General features: G+C 38.0%; 2 protein-coding genes across 6 annotated transcripts in view; one reads left to right on the top strand and one right to left on the bottom strand.

Annotated features, from left to right (window-relative positions):
* PFKP (phosphofructokinase, platelet) overlaps positions 1-4,398 on the top strand; it is a 47,168-nt gene extending 42,770 nt beyond the window's left edge. For 3 of the 4 annotated variants that reach the window (XM_069778150.1, XM_069778152.1, XM_069778151.1), the window contains 4 exons: positions 972-1,083; positions 2,419-2,518; positions 3,172-3,277; positions 3,862-4,398. In XM_069778150.1, coding sequence (XP_069634251.1) covers positions 972-1,083; positions 2,419-2,518; positions 3,172-3,277; positions 3,862-4,015 — 472 coding nt within the window. In that variant the 3' untranslated portion in view covers positions 4,016-4,398. Of the gene's footprint in view, positions 1-971; positions 1,084-2,418; positions 2,859-3,171; positions 3,278-3,861 lie in introns of those variants that run through there. The other variant, XR_011323742.1, reaches the window with a different exon arrangement.
* Positions 4,399-5,141: 743 nt separating this feature from the next.
* Positions 5,142-18,219, bottom strand: part of PITRM1 (pitrilysin metallopeptidase 1) — a 30,119-nt gene continuing 17,041 nt past the window's right edge. For both annotated transcript variants that reach the window (XM_069778148.1, XM_069778149.1), the window contains exons 15-27: positions 17,168-17,284; positions 15,903-16,035; positions 15,084-15,204; positions 14,189-14,265; positions 13,713-13,878; positions 13,484-13,584; positions 12,444-12,564; positions 11,581-11,652; positions 10,153-10,265; positions 9,482-9,607; positions 7,988-8,133; positions 6,175-6,277; positions 5,142-5,547 (exon numbers count right to left, since the gene is read on the bottom strand). In XM_069778148.1, the coding sequence (XP_069634249.1) occupies positions 5,454-5,547; positions 6,175-6,277; positions 7,988-8,133; positions 9,482-9,607; positions 10,153-10,265; positions 11,581-11,652; positions 12,444-12,564; positions 13,484-13,584; positions 13,713-13,878; positions 14,189-14,265; positions 15,084-15,204; positions 15,903-16,035; positions 17,168-17,284 (1,490 nt within the window). In that variant the 3' untranslated portion in view covers positions 5,142-5,453. The remainder of the gene's footprint in view (positions 5,548-6,174; positions 6,278-7,987; positions 8,134-9,481; positions 9,608-10,152; positions 10,266-11,580; positions 11,653-12,443; positions 12,565-13,483; positions 13,585-13,712; positions 13,879-14,188; positions 14,266-15,083; positions 15,205-15,902; positions 16,036-17,167; positions 17,285-18,219) is intronic.

Here is an 18,219-nt window from a genome sequence, read left to right as displayed (position 1 = left end):
TGCTGAGCACTTCCAGCCAGGTAGACTGTTTGGCCACTTGCAAAGACACTCCAAGTATATATTCCTTGATTATTCCTTTAGCATGTGATTTTTAGTAAAGCTGTTGCTCCAGAAGGCAATTCTGGGAGCTGTCAGGAAGCTCGAGTCCAAAGCTTCCTTCTTTCTACATAAATATATTTGCTCTATAATCTAATATTTTATCCTATTTTCAGCCTATTTTTTCATCGGCTTTTTCTTTTATTGTAGACTCTGTCTTACCAAAGATAGTGTGAAAACTAGCATACATGTGTACACATATAGTATGGCCTTTACCAGAAAAATCCTACTTAGATTTTAGGAGATAACACAGAATAAAATACCTTTCAAAAATCAAAACATTTAAAATATGTTGATTAACATGTTTTAAAATTATACCTTCTTAGGCAGCCTGAATCAGGCTGTAGCTTCTCTCTTGAGCATTTATTTTCAGTCTGCCAAATAGTGAAGGGCTGAAAAATGAATACCCCAATAAGCTGTATGAGGATACCATTGTCTTTGTTCAGGTTCTACTAGTTATATGACTAGGGTGAAAAAATAAGGAACAGCCTAAGGTACTGTTCATTATCCATGCTTTTATACAGGGCAAAATGATGACATTGGATGTCAATGACTTTTTTTGCAGTTTTAATAACTTTGTTTTAGTGCAGTTTTTCCTCTGCATAACGAACTTGTCAGACCTAAAATGGTATTTTTCACTGCCTTATTCAATAATGGATTCCAAGTGACCTGCCAGTGATGTCAGTGTAGTAAAAGTAATGCAGACTTCAAAATCATGAGCATGTTATGTGGACGTAAACGTATGTGATTAGATGAAAATACCTGGGCCGTGATTACTCGTATCAAGAAAATGGGAACACGTCATTCAGTAGTTGTAAAGACATCCACTACTTAACAGTAAATTTCCTAACTGTATCTGGCCTTAATTGTTACAGAAATGAGAACTGCAATGAGAACTACACAACTGACTTCATTTATCAGCTGTATTCTGAAGAAGGAAAAGGAGTGTTTGACTGTCGAAAAAATGTATTGGGCCACATGCAGCAGGTAAAAATAACCTTAAAGTTACAGACAAGCTTAAATTTGTATGAACAGAGAACATACAGAGAACACTATTCAAGCATTTCAAACAAGTCTGATTCAGGATTAAAGAAAAAAAGTGTGCGGATTTTTGTTTATAGGTAACTCAGAAGTTTTTGTTAGCGTTACATTTTACTGCAATTCCTTCTTAAAAATCCAGGAAAAAAATGCATTAGATTCTTAATGATTTCCATTTTCATTCCTCTCCTGTCTGTATTAATAAACAATTACACTTTTTTAATAGATAATACAGCTATCTTACTATTACTGTAATATATCCTTAGAACAAACTTATCTGCCCATCTGTAATGTATCTGGCTTCTGAACCCTGGGAGAGATGAGATTTCATTAAGAAAATATGTGCAGATGAATTGTTCTTGTAGAAGAGACAGTAGTGAACTACTCCTTGTGGTCTTTGTACCTTGCATCTCTTTATCTCACTATAGTGCTTATTAGTGGGCAAATAGTAAGTTTCTAATTTGGCTACGCTAATCACCAGGACTGAGGTAGAGTAAAAAATACAAGTACAGCCAAATTTCTCAAGTACTAGTAGTGAAATGACTCTCTCCTTTTAAGTCATTTCAGGTTGTATGTATATTCCCCTTACTCATATATTTTTAGACTATTCAATGCTGAGGTTGGCACTTTGTGTAAAATTTAGCAAAGTTTATTTTGAAGGTCAAGACCAGCATTAGTCAACCAATCTGAAACTACTTCACCTATGATTTCAGTCCCATCTGCTGCACTGAAAACAGACAGAAAAGTCAGACATTATATAATATAGAGAGAGGGTTTTAAAAAAAAAAAAACCCTAAACAAAACAACACTAGTCTAGGAAGTCCTAACGTACACAGTATTCCTTTTCTAGCTGCAATAGAGCGCTACGCTTCCCAGACTTCCTAGATTACAGAGTCAGCACTTAGGTTTCTGAGGCTCCTCCTGACACCTCTCCTTCAACAGTTTCCTGGTCTATGCTGAAACCAGGTTGCCCTGTGGAAGTGTGACAGCTGGGCAGTGCTTAATGATTGCACTGTGGAGAAGTGGAAGAAAGGGAAAACAGTGAAATTTATCTAAGTGAAAAATATTATTGATTCAGTGAGAATTCTACTGGTGTTTAACACAAATTTTAAATGTTTAACTTGATTTGTGTGGTGGGGTTTTTGGTTTGTTTATTTGTTTTTCTAAGTGGGGGAAATGGAAATAAGTGATAGAGCAGGCCATGAACAGAGGTGACTGATAAAATAAGATGACACAAATGCTGGTTCAATAACTACACTAACCCACACTTAAATTTTCACACAGGGTGGTGCACCTTCACCATTTGATAGAAACTTCGGGACAAAAATTTCTGCAAAAGCTATGCAGTGGATTTCCAAAAAACTGAAAGAAACCTACCGAAAAGGTGCAGAAATATTTGGTGCTATCTCTTGTTACTGTCTTTGATTAGCTATCGGTATAAGACTACTCTACTATGCAAACATGGGAATGTGTATTAGTTTACTAGTCAACATACTTCTTTCCCTCTGGGTTACGTTTTTATTACTCCGTAGTGCCTTGCTTTGCTTCCTTCTGTAAGATTTCCCCTCAAGTGAGGTCAATAATTCAGATTGCTCTTTTCTTATCTTTTTTAAAAAAAATGCTAGTGTGATTACAGTTTTTCATGTATGAAGGAATTGATGGTTATATAGTTACATCTGTTCTTCCTTTTTGTTTCATGGTGGCTACATGGGAGACAGAAGAAGGTAATATGTCTTCTTTGGGAATTTTTGTAAAGTACTATTTACTAAAATCTAATTTAAAACTGGATGTTAAAATTCAGTCTTATTGTTGCTTAATTACACTGTATTTTCATTGCTAATCACCAAAGCTACATTAAAAAAGTGAAGATCTCCTAACCCTATTAAAGTACTAATTGATGTTTTGTCATTACATTAAATATTCAGTTAACTGGAATTAAGCTACTGTAAGCTTCCTATTCAGTTTAATTACAGAAAAAAGGTATTTGCCCTTACAAGTGTGAATAAGAAAGATACTGAATTATTTCATTCTTTTTAGGAAAAGTATTTGCCAATACTGATGACTCAGTCTGTTTGCTGGGAATGCGTAGACGCAACCTTGTTTTCCAACCTGTGGCTGAACTTAAGACTGAAACAGACTTTGTGTATGTATACGCTGCTTACATTTTAAACATCTCAACATAGGCTTCCTTTCACCACATCAAATGAACAACTTCTCTGCAGCACTGACACACAGCGTTTGTCAACCGTTTTACTCCACTTTCATCGTTAGCCTGCATTCAGCCAGTGATTCACACTGATTGTTCACTTGTGTTTTCTAACAACTCCCTTCATGCTTTCTCTTCATCCTCCTTATACTTGGAAGCCTCCTGTGAATTCTAGAACTCCACTGTTCTTTTAAATAACTTTCTTGTAATGCCTTTGCTCTAATGCCCAGAATTGCTTTACATTCTGGTACAACATTCAGTGGAGCAGCATTTTTGCACCAAATTTGGCATTATGCTTACCTATAATGAACGTTTTCCAGTAAAATCTGTTCATTTCTTCATATTCTGTCCTTAATTCTCTCCATTTTGGGTCAGTGTTTACATCCCACCATAAATGTCAATATCTGATCCTATTTCTGAGGAAGGCCATTACTGTTAGTATTGTCAAATGTGTTTGTCTTGGCCACTAAGTGAATCAATCACCTTATCTTTTTCCTCCCCCACCCCCAACTGTTACACAGACACAGGATTCCCAAGGAGCAATGGTGGCTGAAGTTGCGACCACTGATGAAAATCCTGGCCAAGTACAAGACTAGTTATGATGTTTCAGATTCAGGCCAGCTGGAGCATGTTGCTATGCACAGCCCAAAGGAAGCAGAAACCGGAGCCATCTAAAGACAACACTTTTAGATTATTGTAATAGATGCACATTGTGAGTAACAATGCTTTAGAATCATTACAGCTTTGTTTTGTAACATTTAAGTTATTGTACCAGCACTTTATGTGAAACAAGATGTTCAGATGTCACAGATTTTGTCCTGTATTTGTGTTATGTTTGAAACAAACCCTAGCATCTAATGGTCAAGCACCATTTACTGATACTACCCTTTAACAATCAGTGCAACGCTGTTCTATGCACTCTGTAAGTTACTCATCTACTGCACTTTGTTTCAGAGTACTTACACCCAAAAAATAAGTGTAGATGGCTAGCTTTGTGTTGAGTTACAGAATGTGCTTAATGTATCTGAAGTGAAATAAAATACTGTTGCAAACATCAAGACTTGTCAGAAACTGTATTCACCTGCTTTTAAACAATGGGGGGGAATAATGCTTCATGAAGGATTCTTTATACACTCTAGTGAAGGAGAAAAGCAATGGCCCTTTTCCTTCCCTAACCATGCAGGTAGTAGTCACAGCAGGGCAAGCTGGTTTTTGCTGCTTCTTCAGGATTAGGCTGGAATGTGGAATTCCTTATCCTTGTACAGGGATGATAAAACTACTGGGGGGGGAGGGGAGGGGGGGGCAGGCCAGGCAGGGGAAGCTTTAAAAACTTGAGATTCAGAAGGGTGTAATCATGTGCTTCATGCTTCCTTTCTCCCAGCTTCTTCAAGACTATTTAAAAAAAAAACTAATAATGAAAAAGGGTGAAATTGATTTTTGAAACTAGGCTGACAAACTTGTTTCCTCAGGCCAGCTTCTCTGTTAACTAGACCTGGACAAAAAGCTAAATACTAGACTGTCATATGAAAATATGACTGAACATTGCTCAAATTGGCAAGATAGGCTGAACTTAAAATACACTGTACACTGCCTCATTACTGATTTGCCCACTATACTGCAATTCACTACAAACTGGGCTTGATGCAAGGTGGAATGTACCGTCAAAACCTCCTCTACCTGTAGGTGGCTTATGTAAAGGCATTATTACACCAAAGAATAAAATCTCTCAGTATGGGAGACAGTTCTTTACATATCCAACAGCAGACATGATTTCAAACAAACACCACTTAAAACTCGAGAGTTTTACATATACAAAAATATTTAATTTATATAGTATTCTTATGACAATGGGAGGAGTGAGTCTTCCATAAAATATTAAGGTCTGTCTTTGTCATACAGAGCATATAATTCTTGCTCTCAAATACTGTATGGTTAGAAAATTTTTCACATAATTATTTCAAGGACAGCTTTTCACTGGTTTGTTGGATACTGTTGAAAGCAGCAATGAATATTTAAGTTGGACCATAGCACTGTCAAAAGTTACTAAAAAACCCTAATTATATAGTCACACAGATTGGCTTGTTTTATATTAGCTGGGATGTTCAGCAGCAATTCATCGTTTGACCCATGAGGGATCTTTGGTGATATCTGCATTTTCTGGGCCTAGTACAGCTTGACTACGTGTGCTCTTCCCAACTGCAAGATACCTGCAAGAAAAAAACAGAAAGAAATGAGAAGCTGCTGCATTCTGTTATCTGTAACTCTGCTATACAAGTTAAAAATACTCCCATCTCAGGAAAAAGTGCTCTTTGATACATAACTCGTTTGCATTTACAGCATCTTTTGGACTTACTGTTTTTTCCCCCAGTCATCACAACACAACAGTCTCCTAAGACGTAGCCCTAACTAGCCTATCTATCTCCTTAACCTTGTATTCTTCAGTAGTGGAATTCTTAAGCCTAAAAGTGAATTCAGAAGTCTAAAGAAGCACAAAATGTTACAAGTCTAGAAGAACCAGCTCATATAGCCAGGAGCTGGATGTCTGAGTGTACTCTCTCTCCAGACAGTTTCTGGACCCTTCCAAAGTAAAACAATCACCACCCACAAATTCAAAATGTAGGAGAGAGTTACATCTGCTAAAATGCAATAAGCAGGACATAATTAACATCTCTCTTTCTAGGTTACAAAAGCAAATAGTGAAAGTAGTGCAAAAGGCCAAGGGAAAATATCCAAGAACTTTATTATGGCAACTGTCACAAACTGTTTTCTTCTTCAAATGAGGTTTTTGTTCTATTTTTCAAGTAAATATTTTCCTAAATTGAGCACAGACTTACTTGTTTGATACATCAACCAAGTTATCACTGTTGACAGCAAAAAGTTGTTCTCTGTGCGCCTGCTTCATTTCATCTGAAATCCCATATAAGAAATGATCCATTCCTAGGAAAAAACCAAAACAAAACAAAACCATGCACTGCACTGGTGGTGCACTGGAATCTCAGCTACAACTAAGCACATGAACGAGTGCAAACTAAGATGGGTACATGTGCTGGAGGAGAAGAACAGAGACTACCATTAAGGCCATTTGTTGTTCTGAGACAATATCTAACTGTAAATCAAACATTAAAGGTTAGAACTGGGAAATTAATTTTCTGAGGTAGTAAGAGTTTCCTATTTAGGAAAAAAAAAAGATTCATATTCTATTCTGGCAAGTGATTTAGTTTGTCAAAAACCTAAATGTAATGGTGGTCCAGAAAACCTAAAAATGATTAATTCTGAAGAGTCTCAGCACTTTCTAACAACATTTTAGCCAAACTGCATTTCATAAGGCTTCTATTTTTATTGTGGTTTATAACAACAAACTCCTAAAATTTGCAATCAGTTGTAATATATGTGCAATGCAAAGGTTTGATCACCTTTTTGTACTACACATAGAAATCTGCATACAAATGCTTTAATGCTTTTGTTGGAATACTTGCCTACAGTATTTTAATAGTAATATTATAAGTCCGTAAACAACCAGAGAGCTCCAAAATAATCACAGAAAAGCTTTTTGTCATGCAAATAATCATATGGAAAAAAACGTGGCTTGGGAGGACATCTGTTGACTAGTCCAACCTCCTGCCCAAAGCAGGGCTGACTTCCAAGTTAGATAAGGTTGTTCTTATCCAGGGCCAATGATCAAAATAACAGTAGTATGAAGGGACAGGTATTTCTGCAACAGCCTCTAGGCCTGTTGAACAATGTTCTTCTATTCAGTGTTCCACTAAATTTGCCATAGCTCTGTTAAGACGCGTGTTCAAATATCAAAGAATGTAAGTCACTGCTCTCACAAATACCAATGGTCAATATGCATGTATTTCACTTGTATGCACCTAAAATTGATTACTTTTTTTTTTAATTGCCCAGACCAAAACCAAGTTCCATCAGCTGGAAGTCAGCTTCATGAAGTTTTCTTGTTTAATAAGTTAGCGTTAATACACATACATATTAAAATAACGCTAATTTTAACCTTATCATTCCTTTTGTATAGGAAAGGAACATATTCTAACTCAGCAAGGTTTGGACTGAAATTAAGCTGAGAATGGGGGAGGGAGGGAAAAGCAAGGAAAGCAAAGCAACAAGTAAGCAACTTGAAAAGATGTGAAGATACTACCAAGCCATCACAAGTATGCAGATATGTAGAGAAGATAACATGCTCCACCGTAGCAGACTTTTATGCTTTAACTTCTTCAAAAAAGTATGCACAAAAGGTTAGAGACATTCATAGTCAGTATGCATACTTGCGTCAGGAAAATAATCCTTCAGGTTTTTTTGAATCAGAAGACCAATATTTCTTTTTATTTGCTTGCATTTAATGCCCTTTCCAAGCCTAAAGTTGTTTCTTTAATCTGCCTCCATCTCCTGGCCGTATTCACCTGACATCAAGGAGCAGTATGAATATGAAAACTTCAGTAGAGAGACTGAATGCGTGTGGCATTTCGGAAAGGGAGCAACAGGAATTGACTGCTTTGTTGAAACTGCAATTGTCTTACATCTGCCAAGTAGAAATTTTATCATACGATACAGTTTAGCAAACTATTTTCTTCCCTGTAAACTTAAATAAAAAAAAATAATATTGGCAGCACTGTGAGGCTGCTGAGAGTATACCTTTATCTGAAGGAGCTATTGGTGCATCTACAGCAGCAAATACTGCTAGCTTAGCTTCGTCGATATCTTGTTGTGTGAATTCTCCAGATTTGGCCCATTTGATTGCTTTTTCAAATGTTTTTAAGGTGGCTAATGAATTCGGGTCTCTTAGAAGAAAAAAAAAATAAAATTAATTACTTCAAGTCTTAGAAAATGAAAGCCTAATTGCTTTGTTCTCATTTCATTCATAGTTTACTATGCATCACACAAGCATACATACATGGGGATTAAACCAAATGATAAACTTCCTTTTAACGTACAAAAAGAAGTTTTGGGGTTGGGCTTTTTTTTTTTTTTTCCCCCGAAGAAAGAAGTGTTATAAACCAGGCATTTTTTTGAATTTTAGATACACAAGTGCAGCAAGTTCAGTTGCCTAAAAGTAGTTCTAAGACAGCATGCAGAAAACTGGTATTAAAAAAGATGCTAAACCAGCACTGTTTACAATGCCCTATCAATTTGCTGCACCAGCTTAGTAAGCATAACTGCCATTAATATCAACACCAGTAATATTTATGATATGCCGTATCTTCTCTGAGTTGCTTTTCCTGCTACACCTGTTTTTGCTCTCTGTAAAACAGGTACAACAGGTTAACAACTACTGAAATACTAACCAGGACAAGTCCTACCATGTTGAAGCTTCATAGCAAGGCAAGGCTGCTCAAATTTTAGCTAGGAATCCTGACCAAGTACTGTGCTAAGCTGCCTTTGGTCTAGAAAAATGATTTAAGCCAGGACTCTAGCCACACGACATTTTTAGTGGGGATTACAACTAGTCTTTAATACCTCCAGTTCGCAAGTGCTTTGGTAAGATCAATGCAAGGTAAAACACCAACGCAAGGTAACTGTTCTGGACTGGGAAACAAACAAACAAAAAAACCAAAAAAAACACACCCCAAAAAACAAAACAAAAAAAAAAACCAACCAAAAAAATGGAAAAGAAAAGAAGGAGAAAGCAGTTCTAGCTCATCACCAGCAAAGATTTCTGCTGAATCTCTGATTATTCCAGCCAGTCACCAAAGGAAGCTGTGTATTTTCAAACTTGGGAACATAAGGAACAACATCGTTCTACTTCCTGGTCTCAAATTTAGAATAGTCTTGAATTCTCTTCTTTAGGGCCTCCTCAACCCAGGAAGAAACAAGTGAAAGCCAGTTTTACATAAACCTGGTACCGAGACATTTAACATCTAGGTACAGAGACACAATGGTGGTTGCTACCAGCAGAGATAAGTTAGGCTTTCCCAAGGACAGAAACCAGAGAAAGCAAGGAGGGGTTTATCATATACCTTAAGCAATTAATCTTAACTTCATCAGCACTGAATCACTTTCTTGTTATTTCATTCTTTTCATTTTACTTAATCTTGAAAGACAACTACAACTAAGTCAAAAATAAGACACATGCAAGTGCAGTTGGTGGTCCCCTTAGACATGTACAGGAAAGAATGAACCTACTGTTACCTGTAGGAGTAGAAAGTGAATATGCCATTGTGACCAAGTTTAGCACCTCCACCGTAAGCCCCTCCTTTCTCTCTGATTTCTCTATGTAGGAATTTAGCTGTCATCAACCGTGCAAGAATTCGAAGGCTGTAACAAGAGAAATATCAACAGCAAAGATGTTAAATGAATTGGACAACAGTAATATTCTCAACTTCCTCTGAAGTTCACAAAGATCCCTATTTGCAACGCATTGCTTGTAATCTACACCAGTAATGATAACAATACTCAATATTTAATAATAGCTGAATAATGTGACATTATTTTAAGAGCAGCATTGCCTTGGAACATTCTTTGACTATTTCCATTTATTTCATTTTAATGAAATACAAGAGCAGCCTCCTAAACTTTGTTGCACGCAATAGGATTGTCAACTCCGACACATCCAAGTTGGCAGGGCTGTTTATTCAGAAGTTAGGGGATAGCAGCCCCTCATCACTTCATCTCAGCATTTACTAAAACAGGGCATTTCTGGACCTAGCAATATAAAGGAAGCTCCATAAAGATTTTGTGACAAATGCACTGCAAAGCGTTTTCTATCGATACTCCATTTTCTGTGGTCAGCCTAGCACCTTCCATTTTGTTTTGTGCTGTGCAACATATGCTGAAGCTCCCTGCTGGTTCTGCTTTCCCACCTTGCATAGTCTGCAGCTGTGTAGGGAACTGTTCGAATGCATTCCCCAATATAGTTCACTGGGAACGGAAGTACAAAGTGGGTCTTCATCTGGCATGGTTTGAAAGTAGGATCCTAGGAGAAAAATGCATTATTGTCAGTTAGCAGAGATTAGACAATTCACCCATATGAGAACTCTGGCTTTTTTGAGAACTGTGAAATTCTGCCAAACATACAGACACACAAATACTAAAGCTGCCACTTAACCTACACTGCAATCAGTGACATTTCGCTTGTGCCCATATTGGCAATCCAGTACACAGGATTACCTTGGGAAACTAAAGTGCATGGACACTGTCCATCAGCTACCCATCCTTGCACACCAGCTTCTCAGTTGTGCAGATCTTGTATTATTACCAAAGAGTTTTGAGTGGCATGCTTCCTCTGCCATGTCTTTACTTTGATTGAAGCAAGTGTTCATTACTCTCCACTTCTATGTCCACATAAGTACATGGTCACCACATTATATTTCAATCCATCTACTCAATTTTAAATATTGAAAACAAATTCAGAAACTGAAACCCACAAAAAAATGCAAACTATTTTTGAACAGTAGCAGCTGTATGAATTTCCACTCAAACATCCCCTGCAATAAACTCAAGTCCTCCTTACAACCCCACTTCAAAACTTCCAGTCCTCTTCATGTCTCCAGGCCTCTGTAGCACTCACTTCTTCACCTCTTTCACACATACACCTGCTTGTGCGCTTGCTTAAGCATGAGCAGAGCCTTACACACCTCCAGTAGCTTTTATGACCGCGTTTCAATACTCTCAAGGCTTTCTTAACTTCAGAGAGCTGTTCTCCAGCCCCTCACACAACCCTGGCTGGTTGGGCCAAGCACAGCAGCATATACATCACTGGTCAGCAAGCAAAACCGCGGGCTGAGCTCTCCCTGCCACCTTCTCAGAGGAGAGCTCAGGGTATGCTAAGCTGTTTTCTCTCCTGTAGCTAAATACAGATTCTCATTTTTACTTAATTGTCACTGATGCTCTTCTGTCAGGTGTCACTCACATTCAGAATCATTTAGGGAGAAGAGGAAGTGACACCACAGGAGCCTGGTTTTGAAAGAAACCAGGTTAAAAATAAAATAAGCATCACTTACAAGAGACAGCACAAGCGAGTATTTGCCTGCATGCACAGACATGGTGTTAGCTAAATGATCTTCACACCAGAACCAAAGAGAAGATAACAAAAAGGATGACACAGAGGGATTGAGAAGTTTGACGGCTAGTTTAAGGAAACAATCCAGTCAGAGGGTGGAACTGAAGGGCACATTATGTTTCAGTGGTGTTCTTCTAAATACTAAAAGAATCTGTAACAGCTTAAGATGGACCATTAGTATCAGTAACAGCCCTGTAATACCAATATTGCCAACCAATACTGTACTTACGTTGACTAGTTTCCTTGTGATCTGCAAACCAGTAAGCATTTCACTTCCCACAGGTTTGACTTCTGAAGATTTCTACAAGAGACCCAGCCCTCATATTAAAAGATGATTTAACAATTTAGACCAAGAATACTACCCCTACCACTCAAACCTCGTTGAAACTATCATCAGACTGTGTCTTCACAAACATAAGCAAGCTACTCAATTACTTCTTTATATTTGAATTTCTAAGCAAATGCCAAATAAATTTCCTTTCAAGAGTAATTTGGCAGTGAAAGACACTAAGACAGATTAAATGAGGCCCCAGAAGTTTCAGACTATCATTTTCCTCATGGGTAAGGAACTGGGAGTTTATTCCAGTCTCGTCAGAAATTAAGACAGAGCTGTGTATTGGCAGAGGAAATCCTTTGTCAACTCTATTGAATCAAGCACATTTTGTGCCAAATGTCCTGAACAGCCAGATAACAAAACAAACTTCTATGCAACTGAGGAACTGCACGTCATGCCCTATTTCCTTTAGCCAACTTTTCAAGTAAAGCTCAGCTAAAAAAGAAATTACAGTTTTATGCAACAGAGAAAGGAAGAATTTCTTTTTCCACATCCCACACAAAAGCGGTAACCTCATGGCAAGGCTTGACTAGCTGATCTACAGGATTACTATTATCTATTTTATTGCGGTAAAGAACAGCTTCTGTGGCAAAACACGTAGCAGCTTGTTACAGAGCTGACTCTTGCAAATTTCTTCAGACTTCTCTGTATGGACATAGTACCTGAGTTCAGATGATCTTCTAATTGTACAGTGGTCTTTACACAAGATCAAGTCAACTGTATTTGATGCCCCAGTCACAAATGAAGTAATTTCTTACCTCAATCACATGGGGACGAACAGGTTTTCTCTCTTTTTTACTTCTAGCTATGCCCTTTATAAATTTCTCTACTTCTTTAGATGCTTCTGGTATCTGTTGAGGTGCTGCATTCACTGAACACCTGTTAAAAGTACATACCAAGTTTTTACATGTTTTTGTGGTTTTGGACAGTCCTTTATAATTTGCACCACTTTGTCTTCCTAAACATTTTCTATTATATCATCAGAATGTTAGATCTGCACTTAAATGACAATTGTTATCACAGAAAAAAAGCAAAATACTCATAATCCAGCATTTGATGTGCCCTCTCCAAAAAAGTCAAGGTCCAATCGCTTTTCTTTTGGCTCTAAACTTTAGCAGTAGCTGTCACAGGACTACATCAGTTTCACAAACTATAAATGTCTCACGAAGAAACTAATGCACTGTGTGTTCTCTCTTTACAGGCAGACTTACCATGGTTTTGAACAGTAGATATTTCCATAATTTCATTCATCATTTCATGCTTTGCAAAACAAAACTTTGCAACTTATGTCACTTCAAATGGATCTGGTTTTGGAACTAATGTGTCTGACACTAAACACCTTAAAGTGCCCTCTTACTTTTTCTAATATGTGCATAAAGCAGATTTCAGAATGTCACTATTTTCCTTTTAGGAGAAAAACATCCAAAACAAACTGTATTCTACTGTTACAATACAACAGTATTTATCTCATGGGCGCCTTCAAGGAAAAAAAAAAAGGCAGAACTTTGAGTATATCTGTAAAATCCCACCGGTGATTAACACACTTCTGGTACAACAGCTACATATTAAATTCGCTGTAAGTTTCTCATACCTGTTAAAATTGAACAAAATAAGCCATAGCTACCACTTTGTAAGCAAGGAGAATTTAAACTAATAATATCTTTGTAGTTTTTTTACAGATCTCCCATTTCATAAAACCCCAGTATTCCATGAAGTGCACCGAGAAATGCACAGTCACAGGCCATGGCCTCTCTTTAACGAAAATGCCCCTTTTCTTTTCTTTTTAGCTGGAACTCACCTGATGTTGTCACTATTTAATAAATACTTCTTAATGCGTGGTAATTTGCGTAGTATTGGTTTAATATCAGACATTTCTGCTATTCTCTTCATCAACTTCACCTGTGTGGGAAGAGAAGGCAGAAAGACTACAGATTAATTAAGCCAATAGAAAGAATTAGCAAAAACGAGCACTGTAATTCCAAAGTTGAGGATTTTGGCCACGCTGAAGGATGCCGTTAACTTTTCACCTGATCCATCCCACTGAACATTTCTTGCAGTTCTCCAGAAGGCGTAAGGTTTTTGCTGGCTCTAATAGAGGCATATAAATGCCCACAATCCGGAATCCCATTTGACAGCTCCTGCGCAGTCTTCTTAACCAGCACTCTGAAATGTTCTTCCTCCTCAAATCGGGGGCTGAAAAAGAGTAGAAGCAGGTCTCTAGGTCTCATGCAAAAGCACACCAACGGAATTTATAATACTGAATCATTCACCATATCAAGTTCAACAAAGAGCTTTTAAACTGTTGGTTCTCCATTTAATCCACTATATAGTCATGCAAATGATGGACTACTTAGGTTTAAAAACTGAGAGCTACTAAAGATACAGTTATAAAAAGAAACCCCAAAGTAGGATCTCTAAGAAGGGAATGGTTGGGGGAAGAGGGAAAAAGAGAAACCCAAAACACATGCAAAACCACAAATGAACAAAACCCAATGTACTGTACTTGTTAAATATTTCACTCCATAAATGCATCATGTCTGGCAGATTTCTATCCAAGCATAGAGATGAAAAGAGCACACCCTGAAGGAAAAAATAAAAACAAAACACAAAAAAAAACCCCTTCACACGAGACAACCAAAGCAATGGCCTGAGAAATGCACAATAACTTTTTATGAAAGTGATGCAATGATGCCAACCTAATGCTACACATCACAAAACCACTTTAATGCAGGCTATGCTACTAAAATCAGAGCAGACATGAAACGTAACTGTTCTTCACACAAAGCAAGCCTGTTGATTCCTCCTTCTCAATAGTAAGTAGCAGTTCAGAAACAGAATTTCTTATTTTTCACATAAAGTACAGATAAAACTGTTCTGGGGATGCACCTTTCTGCAAAGGAGTCCCCCTAATTCAAATCCAGGATCCATGGGGAGCCGGCCACAGCAACAGACACCAGCAAGTCTGAAAAAATCTTAAGAAATATTGCTAGGACTGTTATGCCCAATACTAACATTTAACAATCTTGCAAACATTCCATGTTTCTGAACCACAGTAACAGTGACATACACACATTAACAGCAATCTTTATCTATAACATGATACCATTCTGTCCTCTACCCTCTGCTTCCAAAATTTTTTGCAGCACTCAAAAATATGGTGACAGATGCTAGTGAAGCACTGCCTTAAAATGGATAACCACATCATGCACTCCCATTAAGAAAAAATACTAAGTTATTGTAATTGTCAAATTTATATCTTGCACAAAAAGGCACGAGTCCTTTTATACACAAAGTTTTCAATGCACACTAGCTGACCCTCTACCTGGAAGCCCTGACTGACCCTTAACTACACAGCTCTTATTGCAAGAGTAACATCTTGAAATTTATGATTAATTTACCTGTTCATACACATCCAGGTGTGAATCATCTGGAATGATATGAGGGCTGACAGACATCCCACCTGTTTTCAGTTCTATTTTCTGGGCTTGTTCCCTGTAATCAAGGGCTCCACATCCCAGCCTGCAAAAAACAAAAGAGATTTATTTCCCATTTTCACTGTATGCCAAAACCAGGATCCATATGGCATTTGCAAAGTAGACTGTTTAGGGCAATACTAATTTAGCAACTAAACAGTTTGGGGCATTACCAAGCAAACACAATACTTCACACCTTATAAAAGTGTCACACCAAGCTTTTCAATTAAAGCTTCCTGTTAATTCAAAATGGTGTATTAAAAAGTGAGCTTTATGCACAGGCTTGCTACCAGCATCCACGTGGAACATCACTTAAGTTGTTACTGCCAATAAAAACAATAGATTCCTCCCAGCCCAGGTCACTTGTTCTGCTCTGTGCCACTCTTTCCCCTATGGTGGGGTCAGTGTTTCTGTGACCACATAGTGAAATTAGACCAAAAATCTATCCAAGTGAAAACTTTAATTTCTGCTAGGCTATTTTTCATTTATATGAATTTTCCAATCTGTTCATAGAGTGCTTGTGTTGATGATGGGGAACAAAGCAATGCAGAGACTGAAGGACAAGGGGAAAGGTGTTGGCAAGTCCGTGGGGAAGAGGGAAAACCACTGTTTCTGCAGGACACCAACATATCAGCATTTCCCTTCTATAATAAGGACAGATGCTGAAATTATTAAAAGCAGTATTATTTCAGTAAGGTGTATTACAGCCTGCTGCTTCAGCTTCTAAGAAAGTAAACCTCTCACTTTGTAATGACGTTGCAGAAGAGCGGCACATATGGTTTGAGCTCCTCAGGAAGTGTGTTCAAGCTGGAAACGGCTCTGAAATAAACCACCCCATTGGTTGGCTGAGCACAGTACTGGACAGGAATTTCATCAGCTAGGGAAAAAAAAAAACAAAAGCAAAGAACAACTAACAGCTTCCTACTATAAACACATAAAAGCAAAACAATTTCTTACAAGATCTTCCCATTAAGAGTTATTTTCTGTTGGCACTTCAGAGCCACTTCTTGTTTAAACTTTGCACATTGCACTGAATGCTGGACTGAAGGGGTTTTATTGTTTCTGTCCATGGTAAGGTAAGGGGTACCCGGACAACGTGAAGAGAGAATTCCGTTGACAGAGGCCACATTTTAGAGGTAACATTCAAATAAAGGAATGGTAATTTGTTTCTGAACAAGTCAAGAAGTTTTTCTCCCATATTTTTTGCATTCACGACCTCAAAAGTTGAGGAAAACAGGTTCCTGCACTGTACATTCTCTGTTAAGCTAGGGCATTAGAATATACACATTAGAATCTTCACAAAACCAGGTCATTTTAGCATCAAAATTATACAGTACTTGACATTTGCTGGCAATTTTTGCAGGGAAGTGTATGTTAGAAATATACTACAGAGCAGTATTACCTGCAAGATTTTGGCAGAACTGTAACAAAATTGAGATCTACAATTTATTGTTTCCTATCAATCCATGGGGCAGCCACCGGCAAAACAGGGAGAAACTTGCACTGAAGTTAAAAAGAATGACAGTATTATTTTTTTTCTTCCCCCCATGGCTCCTGTATGTCATATTCTGTAGAAAATGGGTAGGGAGGGAAAGCTGTAAGGAAGGCTTGCTGTACAAGCTGCCAGTAGTGCAGCACCATGGCTAAGTCTCTGGAAAACAGGGAGATTGCTCAAGAGCAGTGGAGCACACTACCTGGAGACTCCTCTGACTGCAGGGCAGGGGGGGAGTAAGCAGGGCAGGGAACTTGCATCAGGAGTGCTACTGCCAGACCCCTGGGAAGGGTGGGTGGCTGGCTGGAGCTGAGAAGAGCCCCACATTGCCCCTCAGAGGCGATGGCAAGAAGCATCTGCAAATCCACTGCAAAGTCTACTGCAGAGGTGGCGGACTAGAGGAAAAGGACCGTAACTATGGACAACAAACAGTGAGTACATATGCTTTGCAAAGAGCAAAAAAGAGCAACAGCTGGGCAAGCAGCTAGGTAACAATCTGAACAGTGGTTACACCAACCTGTGAGTGTTGTCTCCAGCACAGTGAATGGGATTTTGGGCTCAATGTCAGACACTTTTAGAGCTGGGAGACAAGACGTATCCTGAGGTTTGCTTTGAAGAGCAATTAATTCCAAACCTAGTAAGGAGAGCAGAATACCAGTTTGTCATTTTCAGTTTTTAGTGAAAGTGCTGTCAAAACCTACCGAGGTGATACAGATCAGAAAAACACAAGAGTCTGAGTTTAGGATTTTCTATCAACAATTCTTTCAATTATTGTACTGAAACAAATTCTGTAGATTATCACGTTGCAACAGCAAACAGAACACTATCTTTGTAAACTCTCTTTCCAATTCCCCCTTCACAATCTGTTTACAGTAACATGCAATTTAAGCCCTGAAGAAGTGACATCTGACAGCCTGTCCTGTCACACAGCTCTGCTAACACCAACACAGGCAACCCAGACCTTAGAGGTAAGAAGCTTATTTCTAAGCCATTCTCCCCAGTTCTTACCCAAGTGCTCTGTCAGTACACTGATGCAACTAAATTATTGTGTTTAATTTTACATTTCAGCCTTTCAAATTCCAGGTGGTCATCTCTAAGCACTCTCCAATTTACCTCTGTAAGTAGCAAGCCTCATCTGATTTTCTGCTCCCCTATCCCCATCTAGTACCAAAGCTTCAAAAGTTTACACCACTTTTTTTGGAGGATTTCTGCAACTAGATCACTGTTTTCACAAAGTTAGATGACTGCCCACGGTTTCCAAGTTATTGCCCAGAATAAGTTAAACACAACATTATTTTTATAGTTGGCTTTTTAAGCAGAAAAGATTAGAAATAAAATTACAAATTCTAAGTTTTATAGGAGCATGGAGCAGACCTCAAAAATAAACAGCTTCAAGGTAAATGGTGGAATTCATTTGGTACTTACTGCAAGTTAACATGGGAAAGAATAAGCAGATCGATATGTTAAAACAATTTCCTTTCTTCTGCCCTACTGGAGACACTGATCTTTCTATTTTTGAGTGTTAAAACTAATGGAATATACCAATCATACATAGTAGTGTAAAGACCA

The sequence above is a fragment of the Haliaeetus albicilla genome, chromosome 2 (assembly GCF_947461875.1).
Source record: "Haliaeetus albicilla chromosome 2, bHalAlb1.1, whole genome shotgun sequence".
NCBI classification, from domain to species: Eukaryota; Metazoa; Chordata; class Aves; order Accipitriformes; family Accipitridae; genus Haliaeetus; species Haliaeetus albicilla.
The sequence above is the reverse complement of the archived record's forward strand: the minus strand, read 5'-3'. Positions and strand labels throughout refer to the sequence as shown.